At 55.8% G+C, this 26,905-nt stretch overlaps 10 protein-coding genes across 10 annotated transcripts; 5 read left to right on the top strand and 5 right to left on the bottom strand.

The window, feature by feature from the left end:
* Positions 1-3,837: 3,837 nt before the first annotated feature.
* MAM_06252 (uncharacterized protein) lies at positions 3,838-5,090 on the top strand (the record flags this gene model as incomplete). Its single annotated transcript, XM_040825050.1, has 2 exons — positions 3,838-4,863; positions 4,929-5,090. 2 exons carry the CDS (start codon positions 3,838-3,840, stop codon positions 5,088-5,090), a joined length of 1,188 nt encoding a protein of 395 aa, XP_040676956.1.
* Positions 5,091-6,955: 1,865 nt separating this feature from the next.
* MAM_06251 (F-box domain, cyclin-like protein) lies at positions 6,956-8,245 on the top strand (the record flags this gene model as incomplete). Its single annotated transcript, XM_040825049.1, has 5 exons — positions 6,956-7,066; positions 7,151-7,366; positions 7,512-7,907; positions 8,000-8,141; positions 8,235-8,245. The coding sequence occupies 5 exons, from the start codon at positions 6,956-6,958 to the stop codon at positions 8,243-8,245; spliced, it is 876 nt and encodes a 291-aa protein (XP_040676955.1).
* A 447-nt stretch (positions 8,246-8,692) lies between these two features.
* MAM_06250 (uncharacterized protein) lies at positions 8,693-9,862 on the bottom strand (the record flags this gene model as incomplete). Its single annotated transcript, XM_040825048.1, has 1 exon — positions 8,693-9,862. The coding sequence occupies one exon, from the start codon at positions 9,860-9,862 to the stop codon at positions 8,693-8,695; it is 1,170 nt and encodes a 389-aa protein (XP_040676954.1).
* Positions 9,863-10,572: 710 nt separating this feature from the next.
* On the top strand, positions 10,573-11,406 carry MAM_06249 (Mediator complex, subunit Med7; the record flags this gene model as incomplete). The annotated part of the gene is made up of 2 exons (XM_040825047.1): positions 10,573-10,818; positions 10,897-11,406. 2 exons carry the CDS (start codon positions 10,573-10,575, stop codon positions 11,404-11,406), a joined length of 756 nt encoding a protein of 251 aa, XP_040676953.1.
* Positions 11,407-11,970: 564 nt separating this feature from the next.
* Positions 11,971-14,657, bottom strand: MAM_06248 (Spen-like protein; the record flags this gene model as incomplete). The annotated part of the gene is made up of 3 exons (XM_040825046.1): positions 11,971-13,848; positions 13,915-14,513; positions 14,651-14,657. 3 exons carry the CDS (start codon positions 14,655-14,657, stop codon positions 11,971-11,973), a joined length of 2,484 nt encoding a protein of 827 aa, XP_040676952.1.
* Positions 14,658-15,771: 1,114 nt separating this feature from the next.
* Positions 15,772-16,716, top strand: MAM_06247 (proteasome component Y13; the record flags this gene model as incomplete). Its single annotated transcript, XM_040825045.1, has 4 exons — positions 15,772-15,795; positions 15,865-16,049; positions 16,112-16,530; positions 16,589-16,716. 4 exons carry the CDS (start codon positions 15,772-15,774, stop codon positions 16,714-16,716), a joined length of 756 nt encoding a protein of 251 aa, XP_040676951.1.
* Positions 16,717-17,008: 292 nt separating this feature from the next.
* On the bottom strand, positions 17,009-18,121 carry MAM_06246 (PAP2 domain protein; the record flags this gene model as incomplete). The annotated part of the gene is made up of 4 exons (XM_040825044.1): positions 17,009-17,706; positions 17,770-17,863; positions 17,920-17,976; positions 18,059-18,121. 4 exons carry the CDS (start codon positions 18,119-18,121, stop codon positions 17,009-17,011), a joined length of 912 nt encoding a protein of 303 aa, XP_040676950.1.
* A 532-nt stretch (positions 18,122-18,653) lies between these two features.
* Positions 18,654-20,408, top strand: MAM_06245 (FF domain protein; the record flags this gene model as incomplete). Its single annotated transcript, XM_040825043.1, has 1 exon — positions 18,654-20,408. One exon carries the CDS (start codon positions 18,654-18,656, stop codon positions 20,406-20,408), a length of 1,755 nt encoding a protein of 584 aa, XP_040676949.1.
* Positions 20,409-20,725: 317 nt separating this feature from the next.
* Positions 20,726-22,297, bottom strand: MAM_06244 (Initiation factor 2B-related protein; the record flags this gene model as incomplete). The annotated part of the gene is made up of 2 exons (XM_040825042.1): positions 20,726-22,094; positions 22,173-22,297. 2 exons carry the CDS (start codon positions 22,295-22,297, stop codon positions 20,726-20,728), a joined length of 1,494 nt encoding a protein of 497 aa, XP_040676948.1.
* A 470-nt stretch (positions 22,298-22,767) lies between these two features.
* On the bottom strand, positions 22,768-25,083 carry MAM_06243 (uncharacterized protein; the record flags this gene model as incomplete). Its single annotated transcript, XM_040825041.1, has 3 exons — positions 22,768-23,590; positions 23,645-24,739; positions 24,983-25,083. 3 exons carry the CDS (start codon positions 25,081-25,083, stop codon positions 22,768-22,770), a joined length of 2,019 nt encoding a protein of 672 aa, XP_040676947.1.
* Positions 25,084-26,905: the final 1,822 nt, after the last annotated feature.

Raw genomic sequence — 26,905 nt, 5'->3', positions numbered from 1 at the left:
AAGGGGGGAGCTTGCCATGCCCTAAGTTTCCGCATTTCTGACCACGCTGTTACAAGGCCGCACAGCTCCTTCGGCAAGGTGATCTTCGGTTGAAACGTTCAGTCTGGCAGCCAAAAATGGGGCTTAGGGCACATTCACAGTGAGGGGGGCCGCCAAATCCGGAGTCTGGGCCTGCTTGTCTTCGAATCTCAGACATACGACGGAGTCAGGGGCACTTCTCGAAGCGGCACAGCGACAATGTTGAGCGCCTGAAATTCAAAAGAAGCTGCTGCCAAGGGCACAAAGTGGATCATGGTACTGGCAGTTGAGGCCAGCCGAGAATTCAGAAGCGGTGCCTCGTGCTATTGCAGCTCGGTGCCGACTCGAAGGCCAGGCGATGGAGAATAGCGGTCGCTTCGCCAGTGTGAGCGGCCTGGGGTCATGCCGCGGATCTCTTTTTGGTTTTCACGGTATTTGAGCGAGGCGACAAGGCCCCTATGCCGGCCAGCGTTAGGCTCCTTGAGCCGCGAGATTCTAACTCATGCATTTCCTCACCCAGGCCCGGGTCTGCCACATGTTGAAATCAGGTCCAGTTCCATGTCAGCACAAGCGCCATAACACGCGGCGCAGCAGCGAGGTAGACGAACCTCGGTGACTAACCATATTGAGCATTCACCAGGCTGGAGGCTACTGGATTCGTACGGTTATGTGGTGGTGCAGGCGTCCTATCAGCGCCGGAGGAGGGCTGTGATCTTGGCGTGTTGCTGGCCACGGTGGCCCAACGCGAAACAACGCCTGGTCCCAGAAGGAGTGGGAGCTGTGAGAGTGCTTGACGTGCTTGACTAGAAGCGCAGCATAGATATGGCGTCAGCCGGCAAACAGCGACAGATGACGGATTACGGAGTACAGAGATGGATCACAGAGTACCTATGAGTGGCGAATGCAAGTTTCCAAAGCGGCCACGACGGGCAAGGAGGACGTTTTCGCGAAACGATGAAAGGTGGCGGCGACTGTGAATGTCTCGGCTGGGATGGCTGGGCTGGCGTTGGCGTCGGCGTTGGCGTTGGCGTCGGCGTTGGCGTCGGCGTTGGCGTGGTTGGCGTTGGCGTCCGGGCAATGGCATTCGAGAACGGAAAACTAAGTGGTTCTCGCAAGGGCCGTTTCATGTACTAACAGAAGACGCTGGTCCCGCCGGGCCGTCCCGTTTGATCGAGATTCCAGGTAAGGATCAATGGGCCCTGGCAAGTTAGCTGTCGCCTTGATCTTAGTCTCGTGTCGAGCGTTGTTGGTGTTCGCGAGGCCCGGCGCGACAATCAGCGTCCAGGCAACATTGCAGCGCAAGATGTGAAGCTCGGCCGGTGTATCGCGGCCACACGGCCCCAAAGCGAACAGGCGTGTGGTGCTCAGGACGTGCTCGGGGCAGAATTGTGGAATGCAGTTGGCGCGGTTTGGGGTTGCACAGGACTTTAATTAACCGACTACGGAGTATGGAGTACGGACGGAGTACGGGAGTACGTACTCGGTCGATGCAGTAAGGGAAGGAGGAACCACGACCACGAGCACCCACCCACCATTGACAAACCAACCAACACAACACAGGAGTTGCGAGGTTGCTGCTGCGAGGTGCCAACGCCAACGACGACGCCAACGCCGACGCCAACGCCATCTCACCAACAGACAGAAGCCGTCGACCCTTGACCCCGGCAAGCAGGACGCCACATGGCTCATCGGGACGTGGCTGGTTGCATACCCGCTTCAGCTTGCCCCGGGATGCATTACGGAGTACGGAGTATACATTCAAACATGCTCCGTAGTCCGTACACACTACATACGTCGTTGGCTCTTCTCCGCGCAGAGTCCCAGACAGAGTACCGAGTATGTACGGACAGGTTCGACAGGTTCGATTCGATTCCCACACCTCAGCGACCTCACCCCCTTGTCCGGGGTCCGCACATACTCCGTGCTCCCTACGTGCCTAGCCTGGAGTCCTGGACACACCTTGGGCTGGCAACGACATCCATGACGGGGGATCTTTGCATGGGATCTTGAGGCTTACAGACTCGCCAGAGGTCAAGGGGCATCTGGGGGGGGAAGAGAGACCATGTACTCTGTATCAAGTACCAAAACACGAGACGCAGTGCGTCAAGGCAGCAGTCATTGACGACGACACCCATGCCGAGAATATGCCCATGACTGCGCCCATCCTTCTATCCATCATCCATCCGACAAACCGTCAACACCAAGGAACGCTCTCTCAGACAGCATCACCCAATCGGAAGCTTTACATTCGAGACTCAAATGCCGCCATTGGACATCCCATCTTGCCGTTGACGTGCAGCTGGAATGCACCGTCGTGGCCAGTGAGGCATGCCGACCATTTAGATTTACTCCAATCAAAGGCATCGACTGCAGTCGACGACTCCCATCAAATGGCTCCCTCTGTCATCTCTATCTTTTTTTTTTGTTTTATTTTTTTGTTTTTGAAGACAACTCTGTACAACACAACAGAATGATCCCCATTAATGACTAGCCTCTGTTTATATTGCCCATCTACTGGGTCGTAATAGTACATCCAAGCTGGGTTTGGGCCCTTGCCGCTCGTATTGTTGATTCATATCAAACTTGGGCCCTAGCTACATTCATGTTTGGGTTTTCGAGCCTCGGCGCCGCTCAGACTATGCAGTATATATAACAAAGAGGTTGCGCTACGCTAAGTGGGCTGCCAAAAATTGATAAAATTCGACGCAGACGGAGCAGATGACTGACACCTTCACAGTTGGTGGCTCTACAGCCACGTCTGTGAACCAGGTATGAAAAGTGGCGGTAGCAGTAACAGTACGGAGTATTACAACCACGTACTAACGTTACTCATTGCTATTCCCACGGCGCCTGAGCGGCCGATACAACAAGGCGGTCCGTCACCTTCGGAAACAACAATAATACGACTGACAAGCACACATATGGCGGCGCTCAGATGTCCTGCCTCGTGCAGCGTTGATCCCAGACATTGTGTCTAGCAGGTACTCCCGTAGTAGTACTACCACTATTAAGCATCATCACAGGATGGATGCAAAGGCGGGGAAGTAAGACGTGTGCTACGGAATATTCAAAGCCAAAAGCAGCACGGTGCTTCGATTTCCGAATGCAAGCTGCTGTAAGAAGCTTCAACATCCTTGTACCGAGGATTCAAGGCGCTAAGGGTCGTTGGCCCTGTCTCAGTACGTCAAGACATATGGTGCGTCCGGGCATCTTGGGTAGTTTAGGCAAACGAGACCGGCATACGTACATTCTTTCAGCAACTCGACACCACGCATTGAGGAAGACGTGCAGATGAGGAACGAGGCTAAACATGTCGAGACACAAGGCACGACAAGGCCTGCCATGTTACAGCCATGAAGAAGAGGCACCAACTCCCCACGGGCTGCGATGTGATGTATCGCCGGAAAGGGCGCTGTGTCTAACCCTGCCAAGTTGTGGAGCAGGAATTCTGGCTCAGCTGAGAAGGGAGAGGAGGAGTACGGAGTAGGAGTGGCGTCCTCTGCCGGCATACGGAGTACCCATCTATGCCAAGTTGTCAACAGAGTGAGATGTGGTCCGTCGTGCATGATGAGGGGGTAATGGCCCATGGCCCATGGCCCATGGGTACAGAATGCCACAAAGGCGCGCATGTGGCATATCAGGTGTTTGTTGTATCTCACATTGGCCTCCGGCTCGGGACTCGGGAGGGACGTCATGGTTGCCAACTTGGAAAGTCGTTGGACTTTTTGACTCGCCCAAATCGCAGGTGAAGGTGCCCAGACGCTCGAGAGTAGTACTACACGCACGACCACATAAAAAGCTCAACAGGTGGCCAATGGCATGGCCCTTACGAGATGTAAGGGCTTGGGTCTGGGAGGAGCCCCAACGCGTCTCTCCGGATTCCTAACCTCAGGCACGTATGCGGTGGGTTTTCCTGACACGGCGGTCACTGGACTGGCCGCAGTAGCTGCTGCATGTTTGCTAGGTTCGAGCTGTGCTGAGGTCGGAGGTGTGGAGGTCGACGACGACGATGACAATGGCAACGAAAAAGGCAGCGGGAGCAGCAGCAGCCACCACCACAATAACAACAACAATTACTACTACGACTACGACTACGACTACGACTACGACTACGACTACGACTACGACTACGACTACGACTACGACTACGACTACGACTACGACTACGACTACGACTACGACTACGACTACGACTACGACTACGACTACGACTACGACTACGACTACGACTACGACTACGACTACGACTACGACTACGACTACGACTACGACTACGACTACGACTACGACTACGACTACGACTACGACTACGACTACGACTACGACTACGACTACGACTACGACTACGACTACGACTACGACTACGACTACGACTACGACTACGACTACGACTACGACTACGACTACGACTACGACTACGACTACGACTACGACTACGACTACGACTACGACTACGACTACGACTACGACTACGACTACGACTACGACTACGACTACGACTACGACTACGACTACGACTACGACTACGACTACGACTACGACTACGACTACGACTACGACTACGACTACGACTACGACTACGACTACGACTACGACTACGACTACGACTACGACTACGACTACGACTACGACTACGACTACGACTACGACTACGACTACGACTACGACTACGACTACGACTACGACTACGACTACGACTACGACTACGACTACGACTACGACTACGACTACGACTACGACTACGACTACGACTACGACTACGACTACGACTACGACTACGACTACGACTACGACTACGACTACGACTACTACTACAACTACCCTACTACTACAATTTTTGATCGAGTATGGGACCCTCTGGGTCTAGGCAGGAGATGTAGATGAAAAGTGCCTTGACCAGCATACGACAGACGAAGGCGAAGCACGGAGAAGTCTCCGAGGACATGACTTGCGGCCGAGCAGGGGATTTTGAGACTAGCCTTGGTGTCAAGATGCAGGAACATAAACCTTACAGATGGACGGTCAAGAACGTCGACCCCCTCCAGCCGCGGAGCCTGATGTGCCGAGGCTAAAAGCATGTGTTGCTCCAGGGTAGGGTAGACCTGGGGCAAAGGATAACGTCGCGACGGTTATGACGAGGCCCTGCGGACGGGTAGAGGGAATTCTCCCTTCCTCCCTTCTGACTCTGCTTGGCTTCGTCTTTGTATTCCGGGATGGCGATGGCGATTAGCCAGATGCTGGCTGTGAGGCCGGTTGGTGGTGATGATGGTGTGAATTTCACGGCTTTTTGAAGGTAGCCACCACCAAACAAACCAAGGCGAAGGCGCCAACCCGCTGGGGTACCGTCGTACTGTGCCCGCCTCGAACAACACAGTCTGGTAGCCAAGCATGAGACCTGAATGGCTTCGCTACAACAGTCGCATGACCGCGGCTACTAGTCGACGAGTAACGGCTGTCCATGCTGTCGGATACATGGAGGGTATCAATGCACATGGAAGAAGTTGGCCTCATCTCATGGCTCAGCCATTTTCAGTGCGACACATGCATTTGACACTGTGCTCCTGCCCACAACCAGAGCAACCTCTGCTTTTATTTTTCTATTTTTAATATATAACTATATATTTCCCATTCGCAGCAACATCCTACTCCGTACAGTCGACTCTTCCTTCAAGACGAGACCTCTTGACCCTTGACCCTTTATGACGCAACAAGTCTCAACCACGTTGTTGCACATGCGCTAGAGCCTGGCCAGACCAGAGCGGACAACTCCGTACGTCGACGACGCGACAACCCTAGATAGACGTGACACAACAGCCGCACTTCCGTACACACAAGAAGCGCGCGCGCGCCTTGGGCGTTTCCGTCTGGCGCCCCGGCCTCGACCTCAGTCACAGACAGTCTAGCGACAACCTCGACATCCTCTCGCGCAGAGTACTGACCACCGGCCGTCGAGCAAGACGCACGACGCACGACGCACCTCGAGGTACCTGGTACTTGCTTGCCTCTCGCTCGAAGCACCATCATCGAGAGGGGCAAGAGCCGGCCCATCGCGCTGTCCGTTTCAGACCTGGGCGACCAATCGACCTCGGCTTCGCCCTCGACCTCGACCCGAACCCAGCCAGACGCAATCTGCAACTGCAACGACTCGACTCCTCATCACAATTGGCGCCCGCTCGCATTTCAACCAAGAGTAATTCGTCTCGGAGCGCCGCCATACATTGTCAACATCCATCGCCGCGTGGCTGCACCGGCGGTTGCCTGACGTGGTCGACCGGCCGGTTCCTAGCCAGCGAGCCGGGGAACCTGCACAGGCCCGTGACCAGCCGCCGGACAAGATATGTCATGACATGGGAATCAACAACTCCCCGGTCACCGCCTGCTCCCACTTTCAACTCCCTCGTACCATACGAAGTAGTCCGTGACGATTATAGAACACATCCTGGTCTCTGGTCGGATCCCTTGCCCTCCGACCAGCTCAACGAGCCTCCGAGACCCCGAGCGAGACCTCGAGCGAGACCTCGGCCGTCCAAATCTCGCACGTCGTCCCCCTTTGCCCTCGCCGCCTCTTCATGCTGGCTTCGCCAGATACTGTTTTGTCCACTATCTCACCCGTTCGGCTGGTTGACTGAACCAAGGCCAGATTTGTGGCCTGCGTCTTCGGGCACGTCCCATCCTTGCGAAAGCTTTGGATGCTGCGAAGTAAATAACCGCCAGTTTTCAACGTGGCCGTCGGTCAGTCGTCGTCACGTCCCATGAATGGGATCAAAGCAACCTGCCCTGCCGATGGTTCTATCAGGATACCTGGAAAGCTCGCACACCTGACGTCAGGGCCGTCCTCCTAGGGAAAGAAAGGGAAACCCGCCCAGTGCTCTCGTCCATCTGCTCCCAAGGCCTCTTTACACGCACAGTCCGCCTTCCGGTTCCTCTTCCTGGCAGCATGCATCCACCAAACCCCGCCGTTGGCCTCATCCGCGACATGTGGTTTGACCCAGCCTCGTTGCAGCATTTTCCAGCCTCGCTATTATCCGAGGGTGTCTGGCTAGGAGATGTACCGGGCACTCCACCTTGTGCTCGTAGTAATGGGGTGGCAAGCCAGTCAATGCTAGAAGCTGCTGATGCCCAACCTGATCAGTCTGCTCCTGTTGATTCGTGCTCTGTCGCCAATGAAATTGACGGCGGTGTCGACAACGACGACCAGAACGATGGTAGCAAGGCCAATATACCTGACGGAACCAGCATAGCAACCATGACGTCGCGAACCTCGGCTGGCCTGGAACGTCTTCCCAATGAAGTGCTGCTTCATGTTCTGGGTTTTTTGGATGTTAGTGATTTACTTGCAACATCTAGGGTAAGTCGGTTGCTGCTACAATGAAGTGGTGTGCTTCGTCATCTATTTGCGCACTTGGTGCTCTCGTATTTTTTCCCTCTTGGTTTGGCAGTGCCCGGACGAATTAATTCAGTACTCAATCTCCTGGTGCTGTACTGACGTGTAGCTGCAGAGTAATCATCTCCTTCGAAGCCTGTCACTGGCTCCTATTCTTCATCACTACCGGCTTCAACGTACTCGTCAAATCCTACCTCCACTACTCTCATCTCCGACTCGACCTACAATTGCGGACCTCATTTCTCGTTCCATCTTTCTGACGCATACTTCGATTGTATCTCGCCGGCTAGCCTGGTCACTCGTCTCTATTCGCCTGTCCCGGAGACTTGCGGCTCGTCCGTCTGCAGAAGCGCTCGTTCAGCGTTGTGTGCTCCCGAAGGAATGCGTACCTGGCATGTCGTCAGTTCACATTGCACCAGCATTGGTGGCAAAAAGGAAGGCCATTGAAAAGGAGAAGGTCAAGGACGGGCTCAGACGCTGGATTGCAGCAAAGTGGAGGGGCGAGGTAAGGGAACGGCAGGAAGAGCTGAGGCGATGGCATGAAAGTAGAGGGGTAGGCCGTGTTTGGAAGCTGACTAAATATTGGGAACGCGTCAGTCGTGGAGATCAAATACCCCTTCGTTGAGGACTTTTATCGCGGGGGCGAATAGGGATGTCTTACTTTTCGGACCACGGAGGAAATGGTGCAATTTCTGGGCGTTTTTGGGTCGACCATATGAGTGCTTCATGTATGATGACTGTACGAAACCTGAGATATTTTGCCTTGTCCTCACAGCAAGCGGGATCTTGTACTTTGTTCGCTGTATGCTAGATAGTATTCTGACCGTGGTAGCGGAAGCTTGAGCTGATAGATCTACAACAAATACTCGGAGAACCCCCTAGTTATCGTTGGAACAAAACTCTTACTACAGTTCGAATGCAGTGCTCGTATAGGTTCGACAAGACTTGCAAGGTTTACGGTATTCGGGGCGTATTTCTGGTAGCCGCTGTGCCCGAACATCACGACAGACAATCAAATCATTGGCAAATCCCAAGGCGTATACAAAGTAGCCGGCGAAATTCGGGCGGGAAAAAAAAAAAAAAAAAAAAAAAAAAAAAAAAAAAAATCATTGGCCTCGATGGCCGAGGTTTGCGGTGCAACGCGTCGTCACTTGTTTGTTGAACGGATGGCGAATGCAAACCAAGCTCCTGTTTAATTGTACAAATGCGTAATCTGCGGGCTTCTCTCAAGCACGACCAAACAGTGCTCGTGATGTGCCCTCCCGGAATACAAACAAGCCTGCATACGCCTCATGTGCGGAAACGGAAGCCATCCCAGTCGTCCTCCTCCTCTTCGTCGGCGTCGTCTTCCTCGTCGGCAGCTAACGACGCCCGAGTTTGGGGCGCGGTTTCGACACCTTGGCCCTCTCTCCTCCTTTTCAGGATCTCGTCCCTCTTCTCCTTGAGGCTCCTGACTCGGGCTTCGAGCTCCTTCATCTCCGCGAACTCGTCCTGCAGCGCGCGAGTGGCCTCTTCCCTCTCGTCCTCAATGTCCAAGTCTGCCTGGGCCTTGCCATCTGCGCGTGCGGCCTCCTTGGCAGCGACTTCCCCTGCGGTCATGGCTGGTGCGGAGATGACTGCGCCTTGGTCGTAGGGCGCCGCTGCGGCGGCGACGTCTGCCTCAAAGGCGGCCCATTCGGACTCGTCGACTTGGGGAGTCCCTGAGCCGGTCTTGTCTGCCGTGGAGGCTGCCGCTGAGGCCGCGGCGTGCTCTGGACCTGAGGTGCCGGCGGGTGAGGGGTCGGGGTGCAACGGCGTCGTGGGGGTACCCGTCTGAGGCTGAGGGGGAAAATATCCTGCCGACGCCGAGGCCGAGGAGGCGGACCGGCCTTCTCGATGAGCGGGCGTCGCTGGCCGCGACGGGATCTGGAGTTCGACGCCCTGCGAGGGGGTGGTGGACAGCCTGCGCAACAGGCTTGGAGGTGTCCTTGTGCTTTCTTTGCTGTGGTTGCTGCCGGCGCTGTTGACTCTGTCCGGCGTGCTGTCGCTTCCATTCTTGGCGGCGAGATCCCGGGCGGCGGCGGCGGCGGCAGGAGTGCCGTTGAAGGCTATGCCCGTGAGAGGCGCAATGTCGGGCTTGCTACGCTTCGTACGGACGGCGTCTTGTGACTTTTCCGCTTCGCCGTCGTGCTCGTCGACGGGTTCCAGTTTCCGTTTGTGAGCGGCGGCGGCATCGTGTGGTGGCGCTGGCGCTGGCGCTGGCTCTGGTGTCGGCGTCGAGTCCGTCTGAGTGACCTTTTTCTGTCGTGCCATGTGCTGGTGGCGCTGGCCGAGCAAATGGGTGTCCCATAATGATTCGGCCTTGACCTGTTCTCTACACAGGGTGCAAAGCAGCTTTCCGGCGGTCGAGTAGGCAGCGTAGGGGTGGTCTATTCTCCGCGAGGCCTTTTGTCGGCGCAGGAGAGACCTCACGTCTGCCATGGCGGCAGCGAGATGCTTCGAACGATGTGCCTTTGACGATGGAGGTCAGGAACATGCGGGGAGGGAGACGATGCGGTGATGCGGTGGTGCGGTAACGCAGTCGGTGACGCACGTCTCTTTGCAGCTGGGCGCTGCGTTCAATTGGGCATTGCGAGCCATGTACAAGCGGGGAATTCAATATTGCCGTCCAAGGCCGCAGGGCACGGAGGAGACGAAAAGGTGATGGTGGTGAATGGCGGGGAGAGGATGGAGGTTGAGGCGAGTCTCAAACATCGTCGTTCGGTCGGTCGGTCGGTCGGTCGGTCCCGTCTGGGCGAGGCAGACGCCATCATGCCGCGCCACAGTGGACGTCGGGGTGCTCGCAGGCAGTCCGGTCAACTGAAAGCGCCCTGGAGCCACGGCAACAGGGGCCGCCGAGCCCGCCCAGGGCCCAAGGTGTCCGGTGCCCGGTGCCGGGGCTGGTCTGCCCCGCAATTTAACCGGCGCAACATGCAACACGCAACTGCAGCCGCAGCCGCAGCCGCGACTGCCCGTCGGCATCCCAGCATCCAAACCAACCCCAAACCGACGATGCCGAGACGGTCCAGGCAACCAACCGCCTGCGTTGGCCGATTGCAGCTCGTCCAAGGCCGTCTAACCGGCATCTGAGGACTAAGCGGCCTTGCAGAACAAGAGTCTCCGTCGAAACAAAACACAGCAGCACTGAAAAAATGGCCGAACAGGAACCACACTCGCTCGCCTCCACGTTTCCCAACCCCCCTCCCTTCTGGAAGGACTTCACCCCAGACAGAGTCGCACGCATCGACGAGCTGCGCAGCGCCTTTGCCGGAGGCGCCAGCGAGCAAGCCTCCTCGCCCGCTGTGCGCATCCCTGGTCTGCCGGGAGAGTTGGCCAACCTACAACCGCCCCCGGAGCCATCAGACGGACGATGGCGAGTCTTTGGCGCACAATACACGGTATGCATCTGCCCCTCTCTCTGTGCCAAAATCAAAATCCCTTGCCGCAGCACTGACTCGGTCCTCCCTGCGATACAGCTCAACGACAAACTTCCCACCCTCGAAGAACAGGGCATCGCCAACCTGCCCACCACGGCGCTATCCGACTCCAAGGACGCAAAGCACTACGACCGCGCATTCCAACTCAAGAAGCTCTCCAAATCCCTGCTCCTCAACTTCCTCGAACTCGCCGGCACCCTGTCGCGGGACCCCGCCCACGCGCAAGGCAAGATCCAGGACTTGCGGACCCTGTTTGTCAATATCCATCACATCCTGAATGAGTACAGGCCCCACCAGGCGCGAGAGTCGGCCATTGCCATGATGCAGGACCACTTGGACAGGACGCGCAGCGAGACCGAAGCGATAACGTCGCAGGTTGACAAGGCAAGGAGCATACTGCAGGGCCTCGCCAACCTCGGCCACGCCGACCCGCGCCTCGCTGTCGCCGGGGAGGACGCTGCCGCCGAGGCGGGCAGCGAGGGGGACAAGACGCCGACCAAGAGGGAGACGGACTTGTGGGCTGCTACCGATGCCCTGCTCGGGCTGTGAGACGGGCCTTTAACTTGTAGAATTTCGTGGGGGGGGGGGGGGGATTGGGTTGATGGTGCGATGCCGCGGGCATCCTCTTTACTTTACTACTTGGCGTGTTCATGTTCAATCTAGGAATCGTGTCATCGGGAACAACGCGGCTTCCCCTCCTTTGCAAGACGAACGAAAAACACAACTCGATACAATAACCGGCACAGCACTAGAATCCACTGTAATCTTGTTCATCTTCCAACATAGCACGCCGCACAATATCTGGCCGGCCGCTGATGTGTTCCGGTGGCTTTTGTCCCCCCCTCCGCCGTACTCCTAAACACCTCCAGTGATATACCCAGACACTCCGTCCATCCGTCCATCCGTCCATCCCATCCACCCCGCTCGTAGCTTTTACGGAACAAATGCTGCAGTGCAGAAAAGATGCCTCACGGCATGTGCATGGTATGGCCGGGCGAGATACCCGATCTGCCCGAATCAGCCCAACCTGCAATTGTAGACGTCTAGTCTAGCCCCCTCCCCGAGGCTGGAACTCGGGAAGCTGAATTCCCGTGCAGTGACTTGGCTGCGGACCTATTGCGGCGCGCCCACGGCACTCGACGGTGCTTGCTTCTCGCAGCCTTGCTTCTCCAGGAGAGCGCCCAGGTACGTGAGATCCTCCTGCGCCCGCGGGTCCTTCTCGTAGATGGACCTTATCACTTCCCACTCGCGCCGCGACATCTGGAACGCCTGAGGCAGTAGGAATTGCGCCGTGGGCACGGAGAGCAAGTCGCCCAGCACCTGTGCTGCGATGGCTTGTCCCGCCCGCTGAGCCTGGAACTTCTGCGACTCTGGCACGGCGTGGCTCGGCGGAGGGACCGCCGTCTGCAGAGCCGGTCGTTGCATGTGCGGCGGCTGCGGGATGGGAACCGGCGTGGTGGACTGGGGCTGGGGCGGCCCTCCGTGCTGTTGCTGACCAAACGCGCCCTGAGGCGTTGAAGGCGAAAAGGCCGGCCCCGACGTCGAGTTGCTCCTCTGCCCCCCGGGCACGGGTGTCGGCGAGGCAGTGACGCTGGGAGGCTGCGGCGTGGCGGCCGGGGTGAGCTCCTCCTTGGTTTGCTTGAGCTGGTCTGGCTCGTTGCGGTACACAAACACGGCCAGGAGCATGGGTTGCGTTCTTGTCTTGGGGATGTAGTTGTCGACGAGGTTGAGCATGAACTCTGGGTGGCCGTCGTCGCCGGCCGGCACGGGCACGAGGTACGTGTCCCTGACATTTCCTGCCACCTTGTTTCCGACGACTCCGTATCGACTCTTGCTGAGGAAGTAGTCGACCAGCGCCTTGAAGTCTGCCTGGGAATCCGCGGACGTCGGCGTGATGCTGACCACGACAATGTCTGTGAGGTTGCTGTACCGGAGACTGCACAGGTACTCGATGGCGCTCTGTTGTGGGATGCGTCCGGCAACCGTCATCCGCTTGGGAATGAGCTTTGACCAGGGACCAAAGGAGGCGAAGTTGGCGCCGCCGACGTGCTTGGCCGTCGCTTGAAAGTCTGCGATGGAGCTCATGGCCAGGGAACCCTTCCATATGACATCCGGGTCTTGCGATTCTTCCGTCGGCGAATAGGGCGGAGACTCTGTCTCGTCTTGGAGCATTCGATCAACGTCTGGATCGAACCCGGGGCCGTTGGTATTGACAACCGGCGCCGACGGTCGGCGGTTCTGGGACAGCGTCGGCGACTTGACTGTCGAAAACACCTTGTTGATGTCGAACTTGGATTGCGAGGGTGAGTGCTGAGCTTCGGACTGAGACGGCGATCTCGCTCTCGACTCGCCGTGATCCCCTCCGGTCAATTCTCGCTTGACAAGTAGTGGATGCTGGCTGTCGCCTTTCCGGGGACCGCCAGCCATCGGCATAGGGGCTTCGTTGAGGGCAGTTTCGTCCTCAACTACCTCCTCTCCCTTGTGAGTCCTTCGAACGCGGGGGCCGGTGTCTTGTGTGTATAGGATGGATTGCTTCTCCGCCTTGGCCCTCATCTCAGCAGTCTGCTTTTGCAGTTCGGCCGAGGCGAGCTGCTCCGAAGTCATGACGGCAAGCGTTGTGGGCGAGTGCACCCCATGCAACAGGCCCTGCATGACTTCAGGGTTGTTCTTGAGGTTGAAGGTCAGAGACTTTATCTGCTGAATGTACTCTTTTTGGCCCTTCGATGCCGGATGCGTGTCGTAGACAGCGCGCTCAATTTGCAAGGCATATTCTTCCGACATGCCGTCTTCTGTCTTGCCTTCGGGAACCTTGAGATCTCCATCTTTTGCAATCGTGGCCAGAACATGACCGATCGATTTCTTCAGAGCTTTTGCGGGACCAGAACGTGAGGCGGCCAATTCTGATATCGACGACGCAAGATCGTCAGGTTTGGTGTATTTGATGACCCCAGGCGCCGCGTCGCGCTCTGAAAATCGACGCTGTTTGGCTGTCTGTTATACGTTAGCTTGCATCCGTGTGTGCCGCGTTCGAGTCGATGCAAAGTGTAGCTTGCTTACCTTGGCGTCTGTGTCGAGAGAATCCTCTCTAGCCTTTCGCTTGCCCTGCTTTGAGCCGGGCTCCCTTTTATCCTTTGATGCAGGTTCAGGCGCAGGCGACGCCTTTGCCCTGGCCTTGCCATCCTTTTCAAGCTCGTCCTTGGGATCGCTGCTGCGTTTGCCCTTGGCCCTGCGTCCTCCCCTTTTCTTCTTTCTGTCAGCCTCCTCTTCTTCGTGTGCCCTCCGTCGAGCCTCCCATGGTTTTTCTCCTTTGGCCATGCCTGCCAAAAGCTCTTTGTGATCTTCAGGCCGACACTGTTCGCACCAGTAGTTGTCAGGGATCTCGTCCTCGAAAGAGCTCACGCCCACGCACACATTGTGTTGCCAAGCGTAACACGTCTCGCAGGAGATCCAGGCCTCCCCCGAATCTTCGTCTTGTTCGGTTGCTCCACAAACACACCGAATCACCTCGTCGGGCTCCTGAGAGTGGTCCTTCTCTTGTGCCTTCTTCGTTTTCTTGGTTTGTCGTCGTTTCGGTGGCACCGCAGGTTCGAGTTCGTCAAATGATTTCGTGTGTTGACCTTTGGTCGCTCTGACCGAGCGCCTTGGCTCTGCCTCTCCTATAGACGACATGTTAGTTCTGTTTGCCTGATCCCACATCGCATCGCGTCCTTGAGTCGCAGCTATGCGCAAACAAAAACCCTTCAGGCATGCGCCTTGGATCTAGTTGTAGTTGAGTGAAGTTGGTTGAGCTTACCAGACATGGCGTCTTATTTGGCAGGGACGTAATTTCCCGTCGTCGCAGCTGGGAACGACGCGCGTGATGGGGGGCCCTTGGTGTTCAGCTTGCTGTTTTTGACTTGATTCGCGATCTACTTTTGCAGACGAGTTCAAACAAACATTTGGCATTTACGACGCTGACAGGGCTAGAGAGTCACGACTATAACAAGGCCAAGTTTGCCGAGAACAAATCCAACCACAAAAAGCAACCTTCTATTTCCGAATGAATTTCTCCCAAGTGGCACACGATAGTATGCGCCAGGCTTATTATGCTCAGATTTTTATGCGGTCCTCAATGTGCCGGCGACCGAAATTATCTTGTGCGTTCCCAAGAATTGACGCGATCCAAGGGTTGGGAAGATGGGGCAAAGTTGGGAGGAGGGAAAAGAAAAAAAAAAGAAAAGAGGAGACGACCTCGGAAGTGGGTGAGGCAAATGCCGTTGGGCGTGGCGATTAGTCAGACTCGCGCCGCGTCAGGACAAAACGCAGGGCCGCACTTGCGCAGAACCGTTTCGAAGGGGTGGAATGCCCCGGAATATGAGCAGTCAGAGGGGTGAAGTCGTTCAAACGCGTGCACAGATTGATAGAAAGGCTTTGGCCCATTCAGGCTGACGCCGATGTTGATGTGGATGCAGGAGTCAAGATCCTCGAGCAGTTTTGATGTGGCGGAAGGCGCTGATGAGGCGCCTTCTTCCTTCTTCCACCTTAGTTAATCCGGCTCACATAACCAAAGCCCACGTGCTCCAAGGAGCGTGCTGCGTCACCGTCTGTTCCCTGCTCCCTGCTGCCTGCTTGGTAGAACATCGGCAGATTGGAGTGTGACGCTGATGAGTCAGCAGCTGAAGCCTCAGATATCAGTCACCCACCACAGGATGGAGCTCACCTACTACGCGGCTAGCTTGTGCCTGGAGCTCCTGCGCCAGCAAATGACGCCGTGGTGAAGCATTTCAAACCCACCTGCAGACCGCCGCCTGTCCCAATCATCGCATCGCCTTTCTCTCGTGTGCCGACTATTGACACACAATAGCCTCAGTCTTTTGGAGGACTACTCGTATCCTCTGTTGCTCACCGCTTGACCTACCGGTCGTCTCCGCAGACATGTCTCGCCGTTACGATTCCCGAGTATGTCGAAGCGTCCCTTGGGATGCCAATGGTTGTTCAGGCTTGAAAACTAACATGCGGCCCCCGTAGACAACCATTTTCTCACCAGAAGGCCGTCTCTACCAGGTAGAGTATGCTCTGGAGGCCATCTCACATGCCGGCACTGCAATTGGCATTCTCGCCAAGGATGGCATCGTCCTCGCGGCTGAACGCAAGGTCACGTCCAAGCTGCTGGAACAGGACACATCAGCGGAGAAGCTGTATGTTCTTAACGAGTAAGTCATAGCCTCTCTCGCATCGCGTTGTCCTTCTCGCCACGGTACTCATTGGCCGTTAGCAATATGATTTGCGCAGTTGCTGGCATGACCGCCGACGCCAACATTCTCATCAACTACGCGCGCCAAGCCGCCCAGCGATATCTCCTCACCTACGACGAGGATATTCCTTGCGAGCAACTCGTCCGTCGTCTCTGCGATTTGAAACAGGGATATACCCAGCACGGCGGTCTCCGGCCCTTTGGCGTTTCGTTCATCTATGCTGGCTGGGACCCTCGAAGGCAATTCCAGCTGTATCTGAGCAACCCATCCGGAAACTACGGCGGCTGGAAGGCAACCAGCGCCGGCGCCAACAATGCTAGTGCCCAGAGTTTGTTGAAGCAGGATTACAAGGAGGATTGCACACTCAAGGAGGCATGTGCCATGGCCGTCAAAGTGCTGAGCAAGACGATGGATTCTACCAAGCTAAGCAGCGAGAAGAGTGAGTGTTGACGTCAGCCCCTTTTTTACAGGCTTTTCTTTACTAACCGGCTTTGTAGTTGAGTTTGCCACAGTTGGACAGACGGATGACGGCAAGATTTATCACAGGCTGTGGACGGCGGACGAGATTACGGCGCTTTTGAAGGAGCACGATCTGGCCAAGAGCGAAGATGCTGAGGAGAAATAAGCAGTCAAGGACGAGAGTAGACGGGACTGGTTTAGAAGCGGACCACGTAAGGGCGGTCCTTGTAATTATACCATGAATGAACTGGACGACATCAAGCCCAAACGCACCAAACGAAAGGGGTAGTTCGTTTACCCGGCAGCATATCTGTAGGACTTGACATGCTGATATATCGGTAAACCTCATGTTTAATGCTGTCTTCTCGTCCAAACCTAAGTGTACATTTTAACCTACACAGCCTTGAATATTGCACATGCAAGCCCACGTTGCTCCGTCGAACATGCCAGCATCAGGCTCAAGAAGGTCGTTGCGGCTGAAGCTCGTATTCTTCATCACTCACAGCAGCCCCGCCTTCCTCCTCATCGCGAACCTTCTGCCACGAAGCAGCTTGCGGATCCGCGCCCGGTCGAGGATACGGCTCATGGCACCTCGCACTGGACAACCTTGGCCAGTGACGTCTATAACTCCAGTATGCTACGCTCATGCCGAGAAGCGATCCAACACAGACGTCATATACGTCATGTCTGTAGTCTTCACAGCGCGAAATAGCAATCAGTGTCGCCAAAACAAGGGGTGACAAGCAAATCAGTGCCCTGCCTAGATCCCTCCCTCCAACGCGATGGTGGAAAGTATGCAACTGTCCGGCGAGGAAGAGGCTCAGAAAGCCTAATCCTGCAAAGGAGAACGATGAGTGACCAGATGGAAACGATCGCCATCCATCCTGCAACTTGTGCGAGGGTTCGGTGGTGCACACTTCGATGGTGACCAGGACATTCTCCCGGGTGCCAGGTGACGGGTGGCACCGATCCAGGAGGTCAGGACGAGGCCTACCCACGGCGTTCTTGACCACATCAGTGAGAAATAATGTGAGGACTATGGATATGAGAAAGGAGAGGTAGGTGACTTCGTGCTTGGCGATAGGCGATCTGGCGACGAGGTTGTAGAGGATGAGGATGCCCAGTGGCATGAAGAAAGCGTATATGAATAACCAGGCTGGGCTCGGTTAGCTTGTTATGCTCATTGCGTATTCAGTTCCCACGGCCACGTTCGACATACAGACGGAGACCCTCTCATGTACAGCATGCGGGTACGCGATATGCAGGTCATTGATGAAGAACATTCGGTGAAAGGGCGTGACGAACATTGTGAGCTATGGCAGGTTAGCAACCGGAGCAACGAAAAGGGGATTCGGGTAGGGAGTCTGACAGCGAGCCATCCCGCGACCAAGATGATGAGTCCAACATATTCCGGAGCGAGCGTAGTCTAGGGCATGATTTAGAATTGCTGTTGCATGGCTGCAGTTGAGGCTGTTGGGCCCCGGTCGGGTCGAAGGGAGAGAGCTTACTTGCCATGCTCGACTGAAGAACGCGACCGGTCCGCTGAATGCCACGTCTCTGCGAGGAGCCATGGCGATAGACAGCCAGCCAGATAGGGGATGTGTGTTCCCCGGCCTAGGCTAAAGATACGTCGGTGGCAGCCATGGGAAGTGCTTGCTATAAACGCAGCAGACTGACACGTTGCTCGAGCACCTCGATAGATGGGGACATTGAAGCATTCAAAACAGACAGGGTGGAGCCAGACCAGACTCTATCGGACGTCGTTGCCGAACCGGATTGAACATGAATTCTCGTGACAAAAAGAGCTGTTCAGAGAAATAGCAAGAAGTATTGTTGTTTTGGGGTCCCTTTGATTTCATTCCTGATTTAACATTCGCAAGGCCAATTTCAAAACACGTCAGGCACCAATTGTTGGATGACATGGCAACCAATGTTGAACGCACCTTCCAAAAGTTTAGGTTGTGCATGGCAGCCCCACATGGCTCAGAAAGTGGCTAGCGGGTAACGTGAACATCGTTTGCCGTTTGACGTCGGCGTCCAAAGCTCCAGTCCCAGTCCGACAAGAATCACATTTACCGGACTCCTTCTCACAACTCTGCAACGATGGCGAGCACTGGCGGGCTCAAGTCAACCTACAGGCCATCAGCTGCTGCCGCGGCAGCATCGGCCCCATTACCGCCAGGATGGTCAGAACATACCGCGCCAACAGGACATAAATACTACTACAACGCATCAACGAAGGAGTCAACTTACCAGCGACCGGGCCTGCCGCCACCCGCTCCAGTACCAGCGCAAGAAGAATACTCACCGTACGCAAATCTCCCATCGCTCGCCGACCCCCGGGTGGCAAACGCATATCTTGCACAACTTAACCCTCAGAACCAGTCCCGAACTCGTGGTGCTCACCGCGGTCGAGGTGTTGGCAGGGGAGAGGTCGGAGGCAGGCAGAGACCGCAACCGGTTGACAAGCCGAGAAAGGCGGAGAAGATTCCAGGATGCGAACCGTGGCTCCTCGTGTACACAAAGTACTCCAGACGATTCGCTTATAATCCCGTGAAAAATACGAGCTACTGGCGCATTCCAGTAAAGCTTATGGAGGGCATCCTGGAACTGGACAAGGCACGAATACGCGGCAAAGCTACTGGCGCTTCAGATGATAACAAGGGCGAGAAAGATGCAGAGAACCAGATGGCGGATCCGGCTGAGGAACACCACGACTACGAAAGCGATGAATACGAAGAGATGGAAGTGCAAGTGACTGATGACGAGGGTGCCGATGACCTTGACGCAGAGCATCCGTCTAAACGGCGGCGGCGGACAGACGAAGACGGAGACGACGACGAAGCTGGGGAAGAAATGGAAGAGGAGGCGGAGGAGGAGGAGGAGGAGGAGGAGCAGGAGAAACATGGAGACGCACCTGTTGAGTTTACTGAAGCAGACATTGCCGCGCAACTCCAGGCCATGGGAGAGGACTATGGCCTCGAGCCAGGCGACTACGACGACGGCAACATGGAAAGCTGGCCCGAGGGCACGGAGGGTGTGGACTTCTCAGAAGAAGACGCCAAACTTCTCTTCAAGGATCTGCTCAACGACTTCAACGTCAACCCCTATAGCCCATGGGACAAACTCATCGAGGAAGGAAGAATCATGGACGACCCGCGATACACAGCCCTTGCCACGACCCGAGCACGCAAAGAATGCTGGGACGAGTGGACCCGCGACAGGATTGCCAAACTCAAAGAACAGCGGGCCAAACAGGAGAAGAAGGACCCCAAGATCGCATACATGGCTTTCTTGCAAGCAAAGGCCACGCCAAAGCTGTACTGGCCAGAGTTCAAGAGAAAATACAAGAAGGAAGAAGCAATGAAGGACTTGAAGCTGTCTGATAAAGATCGCGAAAAGGCATATCGCGAACACATCAATCGACTGAAGATGCCGCAAGCAAAGCTCAAGTCGGATCTCATCGCGTTGCTGAAAGCGCAACCTGTCCACGTTTTGAACAACACATCATCGCCGACGAGCCTGCCCACGCCCGTGCTCACCGATCTGCGCTACATTTCGTTGGAGCCCCAGATTCGCGACCCCATCGTGGAGGCATACCTTCAGACGCTGCCACAGCCGCCGGAAGACATTACTGCTGCCGAGGAAGACGAGGAGAAGAAGAAGGCAAGGGAAGCGCGCGAGAAGCGCGAGAGGGCATTGGAGGAGAGAAACCGTGCCGTGGAAGAGCAGAAGAGGCGAAGGGAGAGGGAGGTCATGGCTAGCAAAGCGCGCTTAAGAGATGAGGAGAGAGAGTTGGAGACTGCAATGAGGGTAGGCAGACGGGGCTTGCAGAGCCAGTTGCAGGATGAGGCATGAATGAGTGGCTACACCAGACTGTTGAAGAAAAAAAATTCAAAAACAAAGCATATTACCGTGCAACGGCAGTAGATTTCCAAAAGTTGGTGCTCACCTCTTGACAGGAGGGTCCTCTTTGTCCTGGGGAAAACATGGGATTCTGGATGGTCTACGGTCAACGACAACACGGCTCATTTGACACCGTCAGTTGGTTTCCCAGCTTTTTGCGAATCTCGTGCCAGAACTTGTGACTGAGCATCCTGACGAGATGCCCACGACGTACTGAGCCGCGCGTACATTGCAGCCCTGGCATCGTGCACCGCCGCAGTCATCAGTGATCACAACCCGGTAAAGACGTCCTTGGCCCTCCGTTCAATATCCTCCGCCCACCGCATGACATCCTCCGTCCCCGAAACGCCCTCGTCCGTGACGTACGCATCCACCAGCTCATTGTCAATCCACTCAAAATACACATTGCTCACCTTGACACCCCCCGGTGCGCCCTCACCTTCTCCCCTCGCTACTCCCATGCGGTCCCAAACCTCGGTCAATTCACCAGCATCGTTGTCTTCATGGCCCGGCGCTTCAAAAGGCAGCACCTTTTCCTTCTCACTCACGACCACAACCTTGACATGCTTTGAGACATGCCTCGCGGCTAGAACAGCCGGCAACGACCCCGTCTTGTTGCTCACATTGCCCTGCCTGTCGATCAGGTCCGCTCCCAGGAGGAGCAGGTCCACGTCCTGGGAGGCTATGCCCGCCGCGGCGTCCGTCATGACCGTGACCTCAACACGCGACGAGAGATTCTTCTCGGCGGCAAAGCGCGAAAGCTTGTGGGCGAGTTTGACGCCCTCGAAGAGCGGGCGGGATTCCAAGACGCGGAGGTCGAGTCTGTGATTGGGGCTGGCGAGCACGCGCATGAGGCAGCATGAGATTGTCGAGCTGGACGACAGCGTGAGAATGCGGACAGGCCTGTCATCCGGATACTGCTGCAGGAATGCGGCAAAGGCGTCGGCGGTTCTGCCCGTCGACGCCTCCCTCTGCTGCGCAAGTTCGCCCAAGGAGGCAACGACGCGGCCGACCACGTCCGGCGACAGGCCGCCCTTTATCCCGTCACGAACCGCGTCCAGGCCGGCCAGCACGACGCTCAGGATCGGCGCCCCCATGCTCTCCCTCCCGTTCTTCCACAAGTGCCAGGCCGACCTTCGTGCGTTGGCCCACCAGGCCTCTTGGTCGGACGGATCCAAACTGCTCAAAACATGGGCGAAGATATCCAGCGCCGTGCCCGCTAGCTGCCGCGCGCCGCTCTCGTGGTCGTCCTTCAACCTCGCCAGGCCGGCGCCCAAAACCGGCGCCGCGGGGCCAAAGTCGAACTCGAACCACACCCTTCGCAGGCTCTCCAGCAACTTGGGAACGCCGTCGACCTTGTCGTCGTCAGCGACGTCCGCCGGGTCGAACCACGCGTAGCTGTCGTGCTCCCAATCGATGGTGATGTTGGAGGGATCAGATATGAGAATGAATCCAAAGGGATTGACGGTCCATTCACGCTGGATGGACTCGTCAACAAACGAAAACGGTTTACCCTGGCGGAAGAGCTTGACTGAGGACGGGGTGAGGCTAGTTTCCTCGTGGATCTCTCGCCATGCTGTTGCAAGTGGGTTTTCGTCGAAGCGTTCGATGGAGCCGGACACAGGTGCGTATTTGTGTCTACCTTTTGCTTAGCATGAAACGGGGAAGATTTCTGGGTGGTAGGAGAAAGGGGCTGGCGAGATGAGACCGACGAACTGGTAGGTTCGCACCTTGTCGCTTCGTCTGAACAGAGCGACTTTTGGTCTGGTATTTTTGGCGTCGTCCTTGGGTAAATGGAAGATGAAGCTGACTGCCACACAACACTTCTTGAGCGGTGACATTGTGGATGAGAGCGCGTAGCGACCGAGTTTGGTGATTGTAGCGCGAGGGCGCGAAGCATGCTCCCGAATTTTACGAAGGGACTAATGATGAAGCCTCCTGTATGGGAGCTGCTAGACACCTTTCGCAGTCCTGTTGGCCGGCGTGAGCATATCGTATACGTGTGAGAGGGAAACGTGAAGCATGACATGACGTTGCCATTGCGTGACCTTGGATAAATCCGGGAAATTGGTGGAGACGGACCTCGCGCCGCGCCGCCATCCCAGACTCCACGACATGCTTTGATAAATCAACCGTGGACTGCGGCGTTTTATGAAAAGCGTGACACCCAAATTGTCTGCCCCTCAAGGACGTACAGATTGTCTTAACAAGACCAAGCCCGTGTCCGCGGTATCCTAGAGATTTACTTCTTTCAGTAATTGGCCAGAATCTAAATACAATGCATGCGCCATGACATGAATATGAATCATCTTCACCCATTCGCATAATTGTTACATATCGGCCAGTCGTCCCCCATCCACGTAACCAATTCGTCGTATAGTACCGTATTGTCTCCAATTGGCGGCGGAGTCGGCACAAACTCCTGGGAAACAGGTTGAGGTGCTATAGTAGGAGCAGAGGAAGAAGCTATGTCCTGACCCAAGGGTGCCGTTAGTCTTCCCACCAAGCAGCGAAGCTCTTGAAGCGTTTCTGCACATCGCTGGCCATCCGTGTTCCCTTTGCTGGCAGCCTCGAGCATCTTTTCAATGCCATAATCTACGTCATTCATGGCAGCAATCGCCTCTTCTTCTGAGGATTCCGCTCGAAAAACAAGGGGTTGAAGAATGAGGCAAACAGCAGCGTGGAAGATGAAATGCAAGCCGGCATGCAGAATCTTACGGTGCCCATTTAACGTTGACAAGTGTCGCGCAAGTGCCATGTTACGAACTGCAGCTGAAATGCAGCATTTCAGATGCTCAATCTGAGGAGCGTCGTCTGCGGTGGTCGTTTGGCCCATCAGATGATCAGCGACCGCTCGTTTGACGGCAGATAGGAAGAGAGGGCGAATAGCCACGATGAGGAGTTGGTTATGTCTCATATGTAACAAGCAGCTCGCGGGGTCGTTGCTCAATCCCTCCATCAGTTGTAAGGCTAGCGGCAGTGACGATTTCCATTGTTCAAGCATCCATATAGCATTATCCGGCTGATGTGTTCCCGCCTCTGCCTTCGCTGTGTGGTAAGTATTACCGACAACATGACCCGAGATGCGAGAAAGCTCAACGTGAGCCCTGAGTCCCGCAGCGGGAGGCATCAGTCTGCAAAGACTTGTCAGCAATCTTTCCTCTCAAAACGATGTATCGTTTACCTACGCGTCGTCTGCCGGCAGTGGCAGTTGGATGGCCTCATCTGTGATTGTGGGAGGCCGTCCAGTGAGACAGCTCAACCAACGGTCAAGGCAATACACTGACCAGAAGACCCTCTTGCCTCGCTCATCAACCCATCCCCTGTGGGCGCCGAGCATTATGCTGATGTGCATGGCGGCAGTGACATACATGTAAGCCTCATCTGGACGATTCGTCTCGACAAGGTAGAAGCTCATCAGGGCCAGAGAGGCGACATCGCCAATCGTGCGACGCTTGATCTCGAGTGGATTACCAAGAAGCATGGCTGCTCGTGCGTAATACGGCTCGCTCAGAGATGGGTTGGAATCCGAGCTTGGCGGCGGTTGGGCGGTGCTGCTTTGGCACGCCACGGCGAGAGCAGCATGGTAGAAAGCCAGATGACGATAGGCGCTCAAGTCGTTGTCTGGAGAGTGTGAAGCTGGCGCTCGAACGGGGATTTTGCTCAAGTCTCCCCACCAGTAAATGCCACCACTTGGCCACCGGCCACCCCCGTCCTGGATGAAGTGCCGTAGTTCAGACAGGGCAACGCCGATGGTGCCATCTGGCGGCAGCCATAGGGGGTTGACGGCGTGATTCAGCGGACGTTGGTCGCCGACAGTATAGTTGCCCAAGGATGACAAGAAGCGGCTCTGGTCAACCCGGGCCGGTCCAGCTTGCGGGGAGGTGGGAAGAGCGGCGCCCATCAACTCCTTGAGGTGGTCGAGAAAGGTAGCACCAGCAGTCTCGCCCATATATCTACCCATGCCATCGGCATCTTGGAGTAAACGCCCAGGACTCAGCACTGCGTCGTCATCTGTCGGTTCCGTCTTGATGGAGCTGGTTCCAGGTGGCTGACTGAGGGCAGGAACGGTGCTTGCAAAAGGGCTGGCCGATGATGAGGAATCGGGGCTGGCAGCGTGTTGCAAAAGCTCCTGGCGTCTCGTTGGGTCTGCTACTGCATCCTGCAGAGCCTTCTCATAGGCTTCGACCTTCTTCCTCAGGTCATCCAGCTCGGCTCGAGGGACAGAAACCTTCTCAACGACGGCAGGGTAAACGCAGTCGCGGGCGGCCGAGGCGCACTGGCTGCAGGGGCGTTCACCAGAGCATTTAATCCTGCGCACATTGCAACTGTTGCATCTGTTCAGAGCGCCCAAAATTGATTAGCCAACTGATTCGTGTGAGTTGAGAGTGTGTCGTGGTTGTAGATGACGCTCGAGTACAGCCTCTCTACCTCAGTCCCCGACCAGTTCAGGCCGCGCATGGATATTGTATCTGCGCGCCAGTACCACAAGAGGCACAATTACGAACGGAAAGGAGACCACTTACGCTGTCGCGACCCGTTTGCGATGCTCAGGGGCCACCTTGTGGCGCCGAGGGTTGACGGGAAGTCGTTGAGAAGGTCGTCGATCGCCATGGTCAAGCTGCATCTTTCTCTGCGACGTGAAGCCAGACGTCCCAGGGTACGAGATTCCTTCCAAGGTTCGGGCCGCAGCTATGGTCACTACGTAATGAAAAAGGCAGGAGACAGAGACAAGGTTTTAATTCTCCCTTGTCTTTACTTGGCAAGCAGAAAAGAGCACTAAAAAATAGAAGAAAAAGACCCCTTTAGACGAGACAATTGCATGTATAATGTGTATTGACGAAAAGTGGCCGGTGAAACAAATAACGGCCGAGCCAACGGTCCGCAGAGACAATTGGAAACTTGGTGCCAGTTCCACGCAAGACAGATGGCTAAGAGGAGCGTGCCTATAATAGGGTTACGGTAGTGAAGAGCCGTGTTGTAGAGTGACCAGGACAAGACGTCACCAAGTCTCTGGCATTCTGTCCTTCCCGCCAGCGGAGGACAGTCAATCAGACGAAGGGCAAAAGAACAAACAAGTGATGCGTAATCGCAATGACTCTGCCCGTAACTGTGGCCGCACCGCAGGTTGAGTGACGCAGTAGCGACACTGACGCGAAAGCCACTTTCGTGGGCAGTCGCAATCTGACGCGTGCCTGGTGATGAGAGTCTAGAGATTGGAAGGGGGGATCAGAGGTGTGACGAGTAAGCCTCGTAGGGCTGCTGTCTGTACGCAGGTCTCGCGAAGTGTCGACAACGTTTCAGTTGTGGGGTTGGAATTCACCCATTGACGTCGGCGTGGACGCTGGCTGGAATGCAGATGCAGATGCAGATGCAACGTAGACGCAGGCGCAGACGCAGAGGCTGACGTCGACGTCGACGTCGACGCCTGATGGAGGGGTTGTCGTTTGTTGGTCGGGATATGGAGATTGGGAAAGGCGAAGGAGAAGTGATCAACTGGGGTCTTTCTTTATGTCCCTCTTCTTTGACTTCCTTCTCAATCTAGACTAGGATAGCTAGTTATTTGCGCAAGCCATGCCTAATTGAGCTTTTTGAGCTCGAGAGACTCAACAAGGGAAGGAGGGGCCGACGAGCGACAAGGGGGGAAGGGGGAAGAAGTCCTCAACGGCCCAAGAAGTAAGCCTGCCGATCCACCCGAGTGAACGCATGGGGCCAAGGGTCTATCGCCAGCCACCCCAGGGAAACATTGACGTTTCGGGCCGCAAAAGGACGAGCACCGAATTCTCAAACTTACTAGAACTTACCACAACACGGCTCCAGCACAGCCTTATTTCCCTCTTGGACCACATAGAGCACGCGAGCCACCACGCCGAAAGGTGCCGTCTGAAGAATCAGTAGCCAGCCGGCGTTGGGATTCATCTGTGACGAGCTCTGGGAGATCTCTGGCGCAACGACCTGGCAATAAACTGGGCCGACAGATTTACGGTCAACCTGCGTTGTATTATTGTCAGACGGCTTGGCGCCCCTTGGAATATCGGTGGACAGCTGGTCATTAGGGAGGAGTCTGAAATGTGAGATCACCATGGGCGAGTGCCTGGATCGCCACGAGTTCGTCGGGCGGTGTATTTAGAAGCTGGCTTAGTTGCTCACAATTTGCTCCCTGCCATTTCGCTGAGCTTGCATATTGGCAGGCCACAGCAGTGGGGGGCGGCTGCTTTTCGATATCAGTTTGAATTCAACAGTCCGTGTTATTGCTCGTATAAGTACGGAGTACTACGCGTCGTCGTATGCGGCAGACATGTTGTCATGGGCCACCTCCATGTACCAACCACCGCCTGTTGATATCACGGCCACTCCGGTTCTCAATGAGAAACCGAGGCCCGCAATGACCGGGTACTGCCGCTGAATACTCTAGATCCTGACCTTTTTACAGCCCTGGTTGAACTTCG

This window comes from Metarhizium album, assembly GCF_000804445.1.
Source record: "Metarhizium album ARSEF 1941 chromosome Unknown scaffold_19, whole genome shotgun sequence".
NCBI classification, from domain to species: Eukaryota; Fungi; Ascomycota; class Sordariomycetes; order Hypocreales; family Clavicipitaceae; genus Metarhizium; species Metarhizium album.
Note: the sequence above shows the minus strand (reverse complement) of the source record. Positions and strands in the feature narration are given on the sequence as shown.